Here is a 17,623-nt window from a genome sequence, read left to right on the forward strand (position 1 = left end):
TTCCTAAAATTGAATCTAATTACTCTAAAAACTTGAATAATCCAATTAGTGAATTAATTTGTTGTTTACCAATTTTTAATAGGGTTTTTCTAATGTGTGCTCTAAGGGCACACATTAATAACCTAAATATGGTAAGATTTGCAAGAGATTCTCAGTCCTTGGTCATGCCTTCTTCGCCACACTTCTCGTTAGTTTGAATAATCATTTGCTTTGTCAATGAACTCCACATAGCGGCTCCTGGATTCATTTTCTTGTTATGTATACATATGAAAGCTTACATCTATTGTTTTGGTTGTGTATCTAGGACGGCTGATTATGTGGTGCAATTGGGTGTGAGACGGCTCAGAGTGGGTGGTGCGTTTGGGAGCCGGGACGACTTGAGGCTAGATTGGGTGCGAGTGAGTGGTCAGGTTGTTGGTTGTGAAGGGCGGTGGTCAGGTGGTGGTGGTGAAGGAGATGAGGGGAGAACAAAAAAAATAAGTAGATCATGAGGGAATGAAAAAAATGATGAGGGTAAAATTGTAAAAAGTGTATGTGAAAGAGTAAAATCCGTATGTGAAAAAGCACGTCCCTATGCGTAAATTTAGAACCGTTAGATATTGTTCAAATGCAATCCGGACCATTGATAAGAACTTGCCTCTCCATTTCTTTTTAGGAAATGGAGAGAAAATGGGCTCCTATGTATGCTGCCCAATGTATGTGCCCATGCTGGTCTTAAATGGTTTACCTTTAGGCGACGTTGTGACGGAACCATTATTTATTGTTTGGGACCAAATTCTTTTGTTTACGGTTGATTAAAATACTCCTCAACAAAAAAAACCGTAAAGAATCTATTGAAGGCGAGGGAGTAATGATAAAACGACTTAATAAACAAAAAACGGAAACTAAAAACATTATTACAATTACAAATAACCAACACAATAATAGTTTTTTTGATACAAAAAATTCTGTGGTTTCATGTCCTAAAATACTATGGAGTCCCACAGAAAAGAAAAAAAAAAAAGGCAAGTTATTGAACTTTCGGTACTGATTCCTATCTACTGTACCTTGTTCTTTCTTACCTTAATAAATTTACCGGGGGAAGAACAAGAGAGTAAACGAGGGCTGCTCTTCGAATATTATTAGCTGAAATGAGCATTACGCGGTGATATAATCACTAGAAGCTAGCATTCCTATACTGGGACATATTAGTGGACTTACAAATTTGCATATCTTGGATGTTTAATTACCACATTTGGTAGAGACGGCTGTAATTCGACATTCTTCTGCCGTAATTGATGCCTGATGCTTAATGGGATTCTGCAGATTGGAAATGTGACCAATATTCCTTCACTAGTTGGCCGAACAGCGAACCTTGGTTTTCCATTAGCTTTGTTGGTTCATCAAACTCCACCAATCTCCCTGTAAAAGGTTTCAGACTCCATAATTTAGCATTCTGGTCTCTTCCAACTATCGGGATGTAGTATAAACTCCGTAAAGACATTGATCCAAGATCCGATCAAATATCTTGAATTATTTTTTTTTTTAAAAAAAGGACTGGAATACTTTACAGATCGAGTGAACGTGCTACAAGTACACGTGGCAAAACTTACCCGACCCTAGATTGACCGACCCATTTTGAAGAACAGCAAAAAACAGACGCGAATCTAAAACGATTCAGATTTGAAACACAATGATAAACATCCCAATTGACCCGACCTATAACCACTGATGACTCAAAAACAACCTTTACCGATAAGACCCATACCTGAAATCGAATGACCCGACCAGAATGAGTTGTTCAAAATGAGTAACTGTGAAGTGTGAACAAATCATATTAGGATATAACAAAAGTATAGAAGACTGACTGACCATCACTAATGGCGAGGACCTTTGTGCAGTCCATCACGGTAGGAATTCTGTGGGCAACTGTGATCACAGTGCAATCTGCAAATTCTGTCCTTATTGTTCTTTGCAGGATTGTGTCTGTTGCATTATCGATTGACGCAGTCGCTTCATCAAGCACTAGTACTCTGCTTCGTCGAAGCAAAGCACGACCTAAACAGAATAGTTGCCTCTGTCCCATGCTCCAGTTGGATCCATCCTCCACAACTAGAGTTTCAAAAGTCAGACAATTAGTAACGATGCAAAGTTGGCGTTTATTTTCCAGCAGACTCGAAGTCCTTGAATTTCATTTGGCCTATTGGAAGCCACAAGGCAGTTCTAATGGTGTCGGGTTTTGAACTAAAGCCATGAATATCAATACTTAGTGACTTATGACACTGAAAAATTAAACGCACACATAAGCGACTAAGTTTTACCGAAGGAATCTAGTCCTAGCTCTTTGTCTTCGACAGCATCTTTCAGTTGACATTTGTCGAGCACCTACACGAGTCAAAACAAGAAACAGCTTGATAACCAACAAAATTCCTTTGCTTCCGGTCATATTATAATTTATAACTAGGAAGAAAAAAAAAACAATACCTCCCAAATTTCGACATCATCGTGCTGGCCTAACGGATCTAGATTGAATCTTACAGAGCCATTGAAGAGAGTAGGATCTTGAGGAATAATACCAAAACGAGACCGTAGATCATGAAGTCCTATTGTGCTGATGTCAATGCCATCAACAACTATCTTCCCTCCAGCTGGTTCCACTAAGCGAAACAATGCTCCTATAAGGGTAGTTTTCCCGCTTCCAGTCCTACCAACAATACCAATTTTGTCTCCCCCTTCAAAAGTGCAACTGACTCCTCGAAGAACTAGCGGTGAATCAGGCCTATACCTTATCTGATTCAAAATAAAACTTGTCAAGTTGTCACCATTACATATTCTCAACCTGAATCGAGAGCGCTTATATAGTTATATTCACGAGTATTTTTTTACATTCCACTTAAATTTCTTTTTCTTTTCCTTATCTTACTTATCGGCTATCATCGGTTGTTCAAAGGATAGGTTCATGTTAGCCAACCCCAAATCACCTTGGAAAAGAGGCTTTGTATTTTTCTTTTCTTCTGTTGTTATTAAAAAGAGAGTGCTTTATATTTACGCGGTGAAGTTTTCTTGTAATTTCTGTTTATCAGTGACTCAGTGTGAATAGTTTAGACACATACAATCCTAAAATTGCGCTAAATCAGAATCTAAGTGCACAAGCAGTTACCTGTAAATCACATATCTCCACTTTACCAAGTAACGGCCAGTTCTGTGGAGGACGCCTGTCTTCGATGACTTCTGGTGCTTCACTTGGTATGTGCATGTATTGATCAAGCCTCTCCACAGAGATAATATAGTTGGCTAATGTACACTGATTTTGAATAGAGAAAACCACAGACATATTTAACGAAAGTCCATATGATAGGGCCATTCCGATAAACCCTGCATTTTTGCTTGTGTTAGACCAATAAAACAACTCGTGGAAGACTCGACATCAATTGTGTTAATTGATGCTAGAATAAAGCTTTACAGTTTTATCGTAAAAAAATATTTCAAAAGAAAAAAAAGAGAGAAACATTTCCAAAGGAGCTAAAATTCACTATTCAGATTTCTGACTGAGAAATATGATGATATAATGCAAAAGGGTTCACTGAACTGTAATCAGGTGATCCAATTTTTAATGCAATTTTGATCACGGATCCAAAACAGATAACGAGACTCACCAGGACTAAAACTCCCAGTAGGTAGCAAAACAATACACAGGGCAGAAGCTGCAAGAACAATGGCACTGAGTGTTTCAAGCCTCTGAATTAGCCATTCATTAGCTGCGAAATTGTGGAAATATGGACTGGCATTTGCATCAATAAGAGTAAGGCTCTTAGCAAAGAATCGATCTTCCTCCCCAAAAGCTCTAATTGTCATAGCTCCAGCCACAGACTCGGCTAAATAGTTTGCTACTAAAGATTTTGTTGTACCATTGAGTCTCATTAATTCTTTTGCAGTCGCAAAGTAGTATTTCTGTCAACATGTATAATAGACCTATTAGGTTTTATCCAAGAATCGATAAGAAAAATTACTGAGGCTAGGTAACACTTGTAATCAGACAATTTTATGTAGTTTCTGAATGTTATGAAACAGTACTCATATTAATACAACATCACCCGAATGTCTCAAGGACTACCACAAATGCCGGGGTTAAGGGGGACGCACATTTGCAGTCTTGCCCTGTGTTAACACCGCATAGAGGCTATTACGATGACCCATCATGAAAAATGTATAGAGAATTGCTTTGACTGATGATTACTTCACAATAAAACGACTCACAACCAGTTGTTGAGCGGCATTTTGCTATATTCTATCATAACTAGAGTCAAGTTCCTTTGCATAGTTACCTGTAGTCGGAACAACGTGTAAACTACTGGTATTGAGACAAACAAGATTTGCCAAGCAATCACAGCCAACACTCCCATATTTGTGTATGCATTCATAGTAACCCCGATCGCAAAGAGAAGGCTGAATGGGAGATCAAGGTCAACTATGCTAAAATCAACAGAAACCTGTTAAGAATTCATAACATTAATTTAGGCCAAGAAGTGAACGGAGTTCATAAGCTCGTGACAATCTAAAAAATTCACACTAACCCGACTCAGTATCCTTCCAAGAGGTGTAGAATCATAGAAAGACATCGGAGCGCGAAATAGCGAATTCAACAATTTTGAAAATAGTGACCTAGATGCTTCCATGCACATTCCAACAGAACCAATAGTTCTTGTGAGTAAGAAAACTACCGTACATGCTCCGATGATTAGGTAAACCCCAATCAGTTTCAATGTGCTAACATTAGGATTATCAACAGAAGAGGCCATCCAAGCATTCTGGAGTACCTGGCCTACTATAAAGATGAGATGAGAGAGCATAGAAATAATGAAGTATATCATACTTTTCTTATTCTGATTTAGGTACACTAAGTAAGGCTTAAATCCAGTGTCCCCCGTTTCTCGTTCTTCTCGTTTAATCAACTGGTCACCTTTCAATGCTTCGTGTTTCTCAATACCGATACTTCTAATTTCTTTGCCAGAATTTCTCTGACTTGTAGATGAGTTAACCTCAGGTAGCCTTCCAGTGCCAGCAGTCTCTTTGTGTGCATTCACAAGGGCCAAAAATTCTTGACTAGAACCTAGTAACTCGTTATATGATCCTGCTTGGATGATTTCCCCATCTGACATGAGCTACAAAAACATCATATATTTCAGCAACAATAACAGTAGACCTGGCAAACAGATAGGTCGTGTCGGACTGTCAGGCTCGTGTTTGTGTCACCATCTTAACCCTAGCCCGCTACCTTCGTATTGGGTTCATGTCGTGTTTTCAGATCGATTGCCACCTCTAAATAACAGGGAAAATTGCTTTTAGAAAAAACACAAAATGGGCAAGGAAGATCGTTCTTTTGTATGTGTGTAAAGAGAGGCATTTCTAATGTTGGTGGGTTTCAATACACAGATCCTGAATACCACCATTAAATGACTTTACCATCTAGGCTGATTCGTATATGCACGCATGGAAAAACTATGGGCACAATTAAAATTGAACAGGAAAAGAATTGTGGCTCACACACATCAGTCAAGGACTTTAATTTCCTACAACAGATAAGTTCAGTCATTGAAAAACAATGGACTCAATTTCAACAAACAATTAAGCACAGCAACAGATATCGTCGACTCACCAAACAGCAATTGAATGCAGGAAGAAAATCAACTTGGTGTGTCACAAGTAATACAGTCTTGCTCGAGAGAGCCTCCATGACATATTCCTGCCAATAATCAAAAAACAGAATTTGGGTGTGAGACTTTGATGTACAAGTAAAGGGAAAAAAATCATAGTTATGGTAAAATCCTTACATTAAAGAGACTACTTGCAGTATGTGCATCAACAGCACTGAATGGATCATCCAAGAGATAGATATCAGCATCTTGATATAACGCACGAGCAAGTTGAATACGTTGCTTCTGCCCGCCACTTAGATTTACTCCCCTTTCTCCAATTTCAGTCATGTCGCCATGAGGAAGAATCTCAAGGTCCTTAACCAATGAACACCTTCCAAGAGTTTCTTGGTACCTTAGCTCATCCATTGTAGACCCAAAAAGAATATTGTCACGTATAGTTCCTGTTTGAATCCATGCTGACTGTGTAACATAAGCGATCCTCCCATTAACATCAACCTGTATAAAAATAGATTCATGAAACAAGAGCAATTTCATCATTGAACTCCAAAATAAACAAATCTTTTGTAAATTTGGATTCGGCACATTTCTTTTTTGGAATGTTCGATCAATTCACTACCTTTCCAATATACATAAGAAGTGGGCTATAAAAACACAGACCATTTGAATGTGGGTCTCATAATTCTCTCACACATTTTCCGTCTCTTAAAACTTTGGTCCAAACGAAATGTAGTGAATTCAAGTGAATGAAGGGAGTACCCACTACTTAAAGGCAATCTAAAATAACTTCTCGGTAGCACAGTTCACAAATATAAGGGTTTTTGAGAGCTTACCGTTCCCTCGATATATGGTACTTCTCCAAGGATAGCAGCTAATAAGGTAGATTTACCGGAGCCAACTTCACCGCAAATAGCTACCTTTTCACCAACTCGAACCTCTAGATTTATATCCCTCAGTGTTGGTTTTGATGGATTTATTTCCCAAGAAAGATTTGCTGATTTCATCAGAACAGCATGGTTTACATTATCCACATTTCGCTTCTTCCTAACTTTTTCAGTCTGAAGCTCTGGAGCCTCAAGAAACTCCACAATTCTCTCAAATGCAACCCTCGCTTGGATCACCACAGCTATGACATCAGGGATAGATCTTATGGGATCTTGCACAAGCCGCAAAGTTGCAACAAAAGTGAAGACACTGCTGGCAGTAAGAGGTATATTGAGCAAATAACAAGTCCCAAATGTAGCCGCCGAGATCAGTAAAGGAGCAGTCCAAAAGAGAAAACCATTGTATGACTTTCTAAGTTGCACACCTCGTAGCCACTTATACTCCATCTCTCTTAACTTCTCTATCACATTCTTGAAGTGATTTTCCCAAGCATATAACTTGAGCACCTTCATGTTCACAAGCGCTTCCGAGAATGTCTTGAGCCTCTCATCTTGTGCAACCATAAGTTTACCTTGGAACTCATTTTGTAATTTTGCCACAGGTGTATTGCAAAGAACAGTCAAAATGATTGCTAACAATGCCGCTATAGTTGCAAGGCCAACTGATTTGATTAAAATAAGTAGCGCAATGCAAAGTTGTACACCTACTGTCCAAGTCTGATGAAACCAGAAAGGAAACTCACCAATTCTATAAGCATCCACAGTAACATAACTCATTATCTCACCAGCAGAGTGACGCATTCTGGCAGCATTAGATAGTCTTTGTTGCTTCTTGTAAATTGTTGCAGTAAGTAATGATCTCACTTTAATGCCAACCAATCGACTCCTAAAGTACCACTGTCTTTGCGCCAATGATTCCAAGATCTTTATAATGAAAAGCGATATGGCCAAAATGTAGCCTTCAAATTTGAAAAGTTCATTACCCTCAGCGACCTCAATGAAGGCGTTAAGCATGATAGGTCCTGCAGACAAGGTAACTACCTTTAAAAGCGCGAAAAACCCAGAAAGCAGAATTTCACTCCAATGGCAGGAGATAATTGTCCACATCATAGAGGACTTCAAAGTTGCTTCCTTTTTTTGCTTTCTTTTAGCCAGCCGATCCATAAATTCCAAATAACAAGATTCCGCTCTTTCTGAATCTCGCATTTTAGGAATGTCCTCTTCTTCAAGAGTCTTTTGTTTACCCAATTTCAGTAAAGAGTCCAACCACCAGAATGATGATTTACTTAACCACCCAGCTGTGGCAAATGGGGTGATGACTTGTTCGCCTAAATCGGTTTTATTTCTACCATTAGCCTCACTAGTTAGAGGAGTGTAAAGGTTTTCTTCGATTTCGTACCCCTTATAAGTACATAACAAAATCAAACTCGCTCCTACGAAAGATAGAACATCTAAGGCCACCTTAACTGTTATTTCATGGTTAACTATGGCGGCAAATAGAGCCATAGCGCAGAAAATCCCAGTAGATAGGAAAGCAAGAATGGACAAAATTCGCAATGATGATTTCTGAAAGTAGTCTCCTCTAAGGCTTGTCGTTAATCCAACCACCAACCATGTAAATCCTTGAATTACGTACAAAATCCACCAATGAATTGGTGAAACAGAATGATCATTTCTCACTTTCTCAATCAACATCCAAGCACCTAAACCAATGTAAAGCAGCCCAAGGAACCCATTAAAGACAGCAGAAATAATCTGCAAGGTTGACCGATGTCTATAACGTACTGGTAGTTCAACATTCTTGGTGAATGTTTTCATAATCATACTAAGCAGAAGAATCAACAGAAGCAGTACATCTACCCCAACTATAGCAACATGATTGATACATGATGATGGATCAGTAACAGACACAAACTGGGGATTGCAAGGCTCAGTGCTTGATCCAGAGCAATCCGAATGCGTGCAAAATACACTCCAAAGATTTGCCATCGTGATTTTCAGACCGCTTCTGCAAATTCTGCAGTAGCATATAAACACGGTATTACATGCCATATTCTTCAGAACATACAGAATTCAAAAAAAAAAAAAAAAGTTCTTAGATTCTTCGTTAACATATGTATATAAAATCAAAACCTACAAGTTACTAACATTTTGATCTTGCCATATTCTTCAGAACACAAGGAATATCAAAAACAGGAATAATACCTTTTGTGAAAAGGGAATAAAACTCAACTGTGCTCTCAGTAAAATTATGACTATTTTTACAGTCATTAAAGCAAATTACATACTAACAAATTCTAAACAATACATCAAGGGTATGAACTACGAAGTCTTAATTTCAAAATGATGTAGGATCGACTAACAGTCTAACATAAATTATCAACCAAGAATTAAAATTTTCAAATAGTAACTTCTTTAACTAAACTAGCTGTTCTTCTTTTTAATGCGAAGTGTTAGTCATTTGATGCAGTTCTCTACGCAATTGTCATTTTGGGGTCATTCGGGAACAGCACCCTCTTTGTGTTGCTAGCACAAAGGTATGGCTGCATATATCCGAACCCCCTACTCTGCAATTTGCGGAGCCCTTGAGGCATTGGAGAAATTTGTTAATTGTGGCATAGTAGAAAAATAACAAAAACAAAATCACATTAAAAAGGGAGAAATTACCAAAAACTTGGTCTATAAACGAAAATTTTAAATAATCAGTGCTTCCAAGTTAAGATGTTCCACCATTTAAGGCCTTAACTCCACAACTGCCCTGCAAAAAAACAGTGTTCATTCATTAGTTCATCAAAATAGCCCCACAATCCCTTTCATTAAACTGCTCCAAAATTAGACACTTAGACTACCTAACATCGTCAGGCACAGTAAATGCTACTCATATCAAATTAGTAAATGTGAATTCGTACCCGTCTCAAACTCTCAATCATTTGTTTACCGTTATTAAAATATTTCTGGCAGGAATAAAAAGGTAAACAATTGACGGAGACAGCGAGTAAATAACAAGTGATTTGTGTCTAAAAACATCTAAAGATGAAATTTTGTTAAATAACATGCAAATTAAGTGAATACCCAGAAAAAGATAACCAAAAGGGTAAGCAAAAATCATCAAAACATGAACAAATAGCATGAAAATTTTCCAGGTATATTGCATCAAATAAACACTCAAACAGCATGAATTAACAACCTTTTCAACAAAAAAAGATACTAATAAGTAGCAAATGTTGTATGATAATCATGATATATAGGATAAAAGATAAAACTTTGCCAACAGAAATTGAAGAAAAAATTAAACGAATAAATATTAGACGATTTTACACAAATTTATCACGGGATCTTTTATAACCACTTTTCCCACTAATAAGGTTGTGTTTGGACGGTTACACAACTATATTAATGTAAAATCGCCTTACAAAACTAACTCTCGATTAAATCACATGAAAGTCAAAAGAGTTACTTACAAAAGTGACAATGATGAAAGTTTTCACTAAAACACACCATGAAATAGTGGCGAGAAGTACATTTATAATGGTAATGGTAATGGTAAAGGTAATGATGATGTTTCTGTAAGAAAGAAGCAATGCCTCATGTTTTTGTGAATAGTATATACTCGATATTTGGTAGATTTTCTTCAAAACATAAATGCAAAGCATTGGTTTCGAGACATACGTGTTAACGTGTATGATTATGCAACATGGTCGTTTATTTTAACACAAAGTTGAGTAAGGTGGCGGGTGGCCTTCATTGACTCCTTCAGTATAGTACGTCACTAATGTGTTTTCTCTCGATTAACTACTACCTTCTCCATTTTCTTTTACGATAATTCTCGCAGTAGAGTGGATTATATATCCGATCTGATGTAGTATATGAGATAATATAGTTTCTGAGCATCAAGATAAAGATTTTGATATTTAATTTAAAAATTTTGAGTTTTATTATAAAGTTTTTTATTTCATTTACTTAAACATTAATCTCAAAAAGTTACATTATAACTCAAAAAAATTACATAAGTTCAAAAAATTTTGACTTTTGACGTCATATAAATAAAATGTAATTTATAAACTCTATAGAACTCAATAAAAATATACAAAAACTCATTAAGTGTAAGGTAGTACATCTGATGTACAATCTTTTTTCTCTAATTCTTGTGTAAGGCAATCCTACTTATTAAACGAACAACCACAGTGCTGAGTTGTCAGCCTGTGGTTGAAAGTTCATTTTTTTCATTTTATTTTTAAAAGGTGGCCCACAATGTCCCCCATGTTCTCCTACAACCTTTTATTTACAAATCAAGCAATTCTCATTTTTTAATGCAGTCCAATATCAATATGTGACCGTTTAAATTACCCATTAATTAACTTAAATAAAATAAGAATTAATAACCTATATTAATGTAAAAATAACTGATGGGGCATATTCTGCACCGCTGACCAAGTCAACATATTGAGCAAGGTCAAAGATATCCACAGCAAGTCAACGGCTTAGGGCGACCTAGCCGACGGCCCGTCGGCCATCTCGGTCACTGGTCTCGCATGGCAACTTGCCGGGTAAGGGCACATACCCGCGTACTCACATCCAAGACCCCTCGGCGGTGAGTCAACAGGCCCGCCGGCCGCCATAGGTCCCCGGCCGAGGGGTAGATCGATCTTTCCACCGCTAGCCACTTGGCCACTTGGCCACTACGTGACAAAAGGTGAAAGTCTATAAATACTCCTCAACCTTCATTGAGGAAAGGATCCACAACTTAACCTAAGAAACACTATTCATCCGGTATTATCTTCCTTATCTCTCTACAATATACATTTAGCCAAGGAACAACTTATCCCCTAAGTTCTTCGACTTGAGCGTCGGAGTGAGTACGCTTGGCACAAAGCCAAGCCCTCGGTTCGTTCATTGTTGCAGGAGAGGCCGAGAGGAACGATAAAGACAAGAAGGATTCAACCAAGGACATCATTCTTCGAGCAAACGGGTGGTAACGAATATCCGCTCCGGAATTACACCGGAACAATTGGCGCGTCTGTGGGAACACGCTACTAGAAGCTAGTCACATTCATTCCCAAAAAAAAAAAAAAAAAAAAAAAAAAAAAAAAAACCCACCCAAAAAGCTAAGAAGATGTCGAAACAACAAGACGCAATCGTGACCGACGAAACCGCATTCTACCAAGATGATACCTTCAACAATTCAGAGTCGTGCGGCCCTCCACGGCGGAGTAATCCAACCGGAGTTCGGGATGCCAATAATACGGACACGCATTGCCAACCAACAGGTCACCATCATGGGACATGTGGTTGACATAGCAAAACTGAAAATGGTCCTGGACCTAATTAGTAATACGCCTGCTCACACTGTCACGCCGACAAGAGCGGCGGAAACCGTCCAGGAGACCAGGGCCCAAAATGTGATTCCGCGAAATTTGAATGGAGCACTAGGAGAAGCTGACCCAGTCAAGTCGCCGGGGGAGCCCAAAGTGGGCGTGGTAGACCTAAGTCCTTCCCGCGCTCATGGGAGGACGGCGTCCCCGCGGCAAAGACGAACGAGGCTTACCCCAAAGGAGCGAGAGGAGTCCGACTCAGCAGAGTTGGAGAAGAAGTCCGAGTCGAAGAAGGAGTCCTTCCCGCTACGAGGAGAGGAGCCGGATTAGGAATGCGAGGAGCCGATCGCCGCGTGTCGTTCGACACGTGGTCAGACAGCCCCTCAACGCCTATGTCCTAGAAGTCCAGGTGCCAACTAAGCTCAAGTTGCCACCCCTATCATACAAAGGAGATAGTGATCCAGCCGACCACGCTGAGGCTTTCGAGTCTTACATGTCGGTATGGGAGCAGCCCGATGAGGTCTGGTGCCGAGTTTTCCCAACAACTTTGCATGGGATGGCTCAAAGTTGGTACAAAGGGCTTCCCGACGGCTCGGTATACTATTACGCCGACCTAAGAGACGCCTTTCTAGCCCAGTACTCTTGCAACAAGAGAAGGGCCGTGGAGACATCGGACCTCCTAACTATCAAACAGGAGGGGGGCGAGTCTCTACGAAGCTATGTGGACACCGATAACTTAAGGAAATACTTTGTATAGCGGCGGAGGTGTCCAACCCCTTGTGGACACCCCAACGCACGATCATAACAAGCAAATGAATCACCCAAGTTTTCCATCAGAGTGTTTGTCCCCTCCACAAAATTGCCACCAGGCGGGCACTCAAAGAGAAGAATTGCTATCGAGCCATAACCCCGATTACCTCGGCCTTAGCCGAGAGCGACATGCACAATGACCGATACGCTAGAAGAATTGCTATCGAGCCATAACCCCGATTACCTCGGCCTTAGCCGAGAGCGACGGGGACACAATGACCGATACGCTAGAAGAATTGCTATCGAGCCATAACCCCGATTACCTCGGCCTTAGCCGAGAGCGACGGGGACACAATGACCGATACGCTAGAAGAATTGCTATCGAGCCATAACCCCGATTACCTCGGCCTTAGCCGAGAGCGACGGGGACACAATGACCGATACGCTAGAAGAATTGCTATCGAGCCATAACCCCGATTACCTCGGCCTTAGCCGAGAGCGACGGGGACACAATGACCGATACGCTAGAAGAATTGCTATCGAGCCATAACCCCGATTACCTCGGCCTTAGCCGAGAGCGACGGGGACACAATGACCGATACGCTAAAAGAAATGATAAAGACGTTACGCAGTTGAGATATGCATTCTAACTGACTCGGCCATGCCGACGGTAAAAACGAAGGCACTCGATTAATGACGCAGGAAAATAAGTCAAGGTTCGTGATCAAAGTCCCGGCCAAGCCGAGGACCGAAAAGATAAAACTTTATTGAAAATGATTGCAAGGAGAGTACAGACGACGGCCGTCCCCTTAAGGATAGCCTAAACTCTACCTACCAAAGCTTTACAAAAAGCTAGGAAACAAAAAAAAAAAAAAAACAAAAGGTTACAGACTTGGGATTTGAAGCGCCAAAAGATGGCAGGGAGAGAAGGCTCAATAATTGGCCCCCGAACAGCTAAAGCTATCCGAGACGCCGGGTGAGTCTGGTGACGACCGCCCGTCTCCCTATGCCTGTTGCTGCCCTCCATCAGCAGCAGCAGCATCCTCGGTGGCCGGCACAGAAGAGGGCTCGACATTTTCAAGTGCCTTTAGCCTGTCACCCTCCTTCACCTTTGCATCATAGGCCGCCTTGGCCTCAGCAATCTGAGCCGCCTTCGCCGCCTCCGCCTTCTCCGCAGCCGCTGCCTCCGCAGCATCAGCCATCTCGTCCAAAAGCTGGTCAAATTTATCCCACGGGAAAGAGCCCTCGGGGACGAGCCTTCTTATTGCCTCCCTGGTCGCCTCCTCGGCCTGGTCCCGGAATTGGGCGCACATTTTAGGGAGAAGATCATCTTGAAGCATTGCAATATCCTTCTCCTTTTGAGCAAGGGCAGCCTGCGCGTCCCTGAGCGCCTCCGCCTGGTTGTGGAACAGATCCTTCCACTTTTCCCCCTTGGCAACCACGGCGTCATAACCATCCTTGTACATGTCCCGCTCCTCCATCATCTTGGCAGTGGCGGCATCAGCTTCCTCAACCTTGGCCCTCTCGGCCGCTAGCAACTTCTCAGTTTCTTCCACGCGTTTCTTGGCGGCGAAGAGATCCACTTAGCCTTCCGGCTTCCCCCCTTGCGGCGAGAGGTCAAGTTTAAGCTTTGCGATCGGTGGCGCACTTGGGCCATGGTTCTCTCCTGCTCCGTAATGTAGGAGCCGGCTTGTTGGGTCCACCTCGCATGACCTCTTATACAATTTCACACCCCGCCACAAGCTCGGAGGCGAGGAATTTCTTTGGCCGAGGAGTCAACGGTGACATTTCTGTCACCCGCCTTCTCAATAGCCTTCTCAGTCGCTTCCTATTTGCCGTTCGGTGAAAGCGGCGGTGCCGAAGGAGGATCTACAAAAAATTTACACAGAGCATCCATGTCACCATGCATTGACACATCGAAAGCCGGTCGCCTGGGATGTCCAACGAACCACTAAATCCGAACCACAAGTTAGATCCGTACCGTCTGGACCCTCTTCATTCGAGGGTGAGTCGATCTTCTCCCGGCAACGATGGAAGCGGGGACGGAGGCTCTTTTCTCTTCTTTGGAGGAGAAAGGACCTTAGCAACGGTCACCGCCCCATCAGCGATTTCGATGACCTCCACAGGTTCCCGAACCATGGGGTCGAAGAGGTAGCCGCCCGCACGCCGCCGCCAACGGGACGCCGCTTTCTTTGTTCTCTTTGGCACGCCCCGAGAACCCTTGCCAGGCCGCCGCCGGATCCGGTGACTTGACTCCTTATCCATGAGCTCGTTGGGAGACGGTCTACGATCACGCAAGTCACCGTATGATGTTGTCTAACGACCTTCCCGTCCTTGTCAAGCCCTAACCCTCGCAAGGTCCTCTCGGCATGATCCTGGCCAAACCGGTCTGCAAGAAATCAAACAAAGGTTACATAAAAGTAAAACAAAGCTCAAACGGGAGCATAACGGGCAAAGATGGGCCCCACACCGACCCCACTCACCCTGGGCCGAGGGCCGGTATGAGGCCGACGTGGTGAGCAGCTCATCCCGAAGAATGATCTAAGTCGGGGCGCCATCCCTTTCGGCATCAAACACAGACGCCCGCTTCTCCTCCTCGAAGAGGGACCATCGAAGCGTCCATTTTAACTTTACCGGGCGGTACACTCCTCATACTCTTCCCGGTTCTCACACCGCAAGTAAACAGTGGCTCGGAAAGACCGAGGCGGGGGTAGTCCTCCGGCACTTGAACATACACCCATCGCCGTTGCCAGTCTTTGCAAGAAGTAAGTTTGGACACGGAGACGAAGCCTGGCTCCGCCTGCACGCTATACCAACCCACTTTACCAGCGATTGACGGCCGTAGATGATGAAGGCGGCGGAATAAGTTGACTGTCGGGATCTCCTCCCTAAAAAGACAGTGCCACACAAAGCCAACTATCGTCCTCATGGCCAGCGGATGAAGTTGGGCCACAGCGACGTTCATAGCTTTGATGATGGCCATGACGTATTTATTCAGAGGAAACCGCAGCCCATACTCCAGGTGCCTGATGTACACGCCGGTGTGACCCGGTGGAGGGCAACAGACCGCCTGACCCTTCTTAGGGATAACGATCTTGTACCCCTCACCGAAGGAGAAATGGCCTCCGAAAAATGTTTCACGGAACAAGCGGCGAACTTATGGGACCAAGCACGGTCAAGACCAGTCGTGCAGGGCTCGCCATGATCCGGGATAGACAGCCTCCTACCATCAGAAGGAGTCCTCTCATCCTCATCAGCATCCTCATCCTCCCGTTCCTCCAAAATTGGTGGATCGACTACGGGAGAAGGAGACCTAGGGCCCCCAAACCTTATCGGGATGGCGTCTAGTATCCCCTCCCCATCAAGACGCGACGGGGAACCCCCGCCGCGAAGCGCTAGTCCCGGCGTCGCGAGAAGACATAATAGCAATAATTATTTAACAAAATAAAAAGTGAAGAAATTTGTTTGTTTACCTTGAAGAAAAACACTCGCCGGAGTAACAACTCTGAGAAATAGAAGACAAAGAAGCCTTTGAAAGTTTAGAGAGAAGAAAATTTTGGAGAATGAAATTGGTGACCAATTTCACGGAATAACTGCCCTATTTATAGGGAAAAGCCCATGAAGAAGGACCAATCGAGAATGACCCATGAAGCGTCAACCAATCGGCGTGCGGACACGTGTCGGACATGCAACCACGGGATGTCAATCGTTACAACAGTCGAATGTCAATCAATGCAACAGTGACCAAGCGTCTTCAACACGCCCATTCGTATCTCTCCGCCTATTCACCTTCCTCAACAAATTCCCAAGCATCTGTTCTCCGCCGGCCACATGATCAACCAAGCTAAGTAGCGCCGGCCGGGGGCAATCAAAAACAACCGGCACTCTCAACCCTGGTCTCGGCCAGCGTCACTTTCTTTTCCACATCGGATGCCCTTTACGCATCCATGCGGAGGGGGGATATGGTACGGCCTAAGAAAAGACCAGGCCGAGGTAAAAGAAGCCGCCGCAGAAGAAGCCGATCGAATTTTTTTACAAATTACTTGCGCGAATATACGCTCAAACGTACATCGGAGCCCATACCACGGCATAGACTACGCTGGGGCAAATTGATGGGGCATATTCGCACCGACCAAGTCAACATATTGAGCAAGGTCAAAGATATCCACAAGCAAGTCAACGGCTTAGGCGACTAGCCGATGCAGACCCATCTACTGTTAGCCTGGGTCTCGGCATGGCAACTTGCCAGCCGGGGCACATACCCGCGTACTCACATCCAAGACCCCTCGGCGGTGAGTCAACAGGGCCCGCCGGCCTGCCATAGGTCCCTCGGCCGAGGGGTAGATCAGTCTTTCCACCTGCTAGCCACTTGGCCACTTGGCCACTACGTGACAAAAGGTGAAAGTCTATAAATACTCCTCAACCTTCATTGAGGAAAGGATCCACAACTTAACCTAAGAAACACTATTCATCTGGTATTATCTTCCTTATCTCTCTACAATATACATTTAGCCAAGGAACAACTTATCCCCTAAGTTACTGACTTGAGCGTCGGAGTGAGTACGCTTGGCACAAAGCCAAGCCCTCAGTTCGTTCATTGTTGCAGGAGAGGCCGAGAGGAACGATAAAGACAAGAAGGATTCAACCAAGGACATCATTCTTCAGGCAACGGGTGGTAACGAATATCTGCTCTGGAATTACACCCGGAACAATAACAAAATCAACAATTGATATAATACAATCTACAAATTTATTATTTGTATCAAACAAAAATAAAAAACACATACACGATAATCTCATTAAATAATTTTATTTTACATTTGGATAACTAATTATTCAGTAAAATGCTAGACAAAATGTGTATAAGTGAAACGGTTCTCTCTCCACTAATGGGGTCAAAATTAAGCAAATTGGACAAGGAGGCGGAAGATCGACCTAAAAACGAAAATTAATAGAAAAATTTAGTAAAAATGAAGTACAAAAAAAATTAGGAGCTTGGTCATCCAAAACATGTGAGTTTATACAGATTACAGATCTATAAAAT

General features: G+C 42.5%; 1 protein-coding gene across 9 annotated transcripts; it reads right to left on the reverse strand.

The window, feature by feature from the left end:
- Positions 1-880: 880 nt before the first annotated feature.
- On the reverse strand, positions 881-10,190 carry LOC141618432 (ABC transporter C family member 10-like). Of its 9 annotated transcripts, none has more exons than XR_012531390.1 (13): positions 9,705-9,876; positions 9,185-9,275; positions 6,467-8,534; positions 5,811-6,131; positions 5,636-5,722; positions 4,554-5,141; positions 4,305-4,469; positions 3,636-3,930; positions 3,067-3,354; positions 2,464-2,812; positions 2,301-2,364; positions 1,852-2,091; positions 881-1,401 (listed from the first exon to the last, which is right to left on the reverse strand). XR_012531390.1 is itself a non-coding variant. In XM_074435538.1 (13 exons), the coding sequence occupies exons 3-13, from the start codon at positions 8,504-8,506 to the stop codon at positions 1,289-1,291; spliced, it is 4,434 nt and encodes a 1,477-aa protein (XP_074291639.1). In that variant the 5' UTR covers positions 8,507-8,534; positions 9,185-9,275; positions 9,979-10,190; the 3' UTR covers positions 881-1,288. The 9 variants fall into 9 exon arrangements, 8 of the variants coding, with proteins under 8 accessions (XP_074291639.1, XP_074291644.1, XP_074291645.1 ...); XM_074435538.1 differs by lacking the exon at positions 9,705-9,876 and adding an exon at positions 9,979-10,190 and having other exon boundaries at positions 2,464-2,769; positions 3,140-3,354; XM_074435543.1 differs by lacking the exon at positions 9,705-9,876 and adding an exon at positions 10,016-10,188 and having other exon boundaries at positions 2,464-2,769; positions 3,140-3,354.
- Between the last annotated feature and the right edge of the window lie 7,433 nt (positions 10,191-17,623).

This window comes from Silene latifolia, chromosome X (genome assembly GCF_048544455.1).
Source record: "Silene latifolia isolate original U9 population chromosome X, ASM4854445v1, whole genome shotgun sequence".
NCBI lineage: Eukaryota > Viridiplantae > Streptophyta > Magnoliopsida > Caryophyllales > Caryophyllaceae > Silene > Silene latifolia.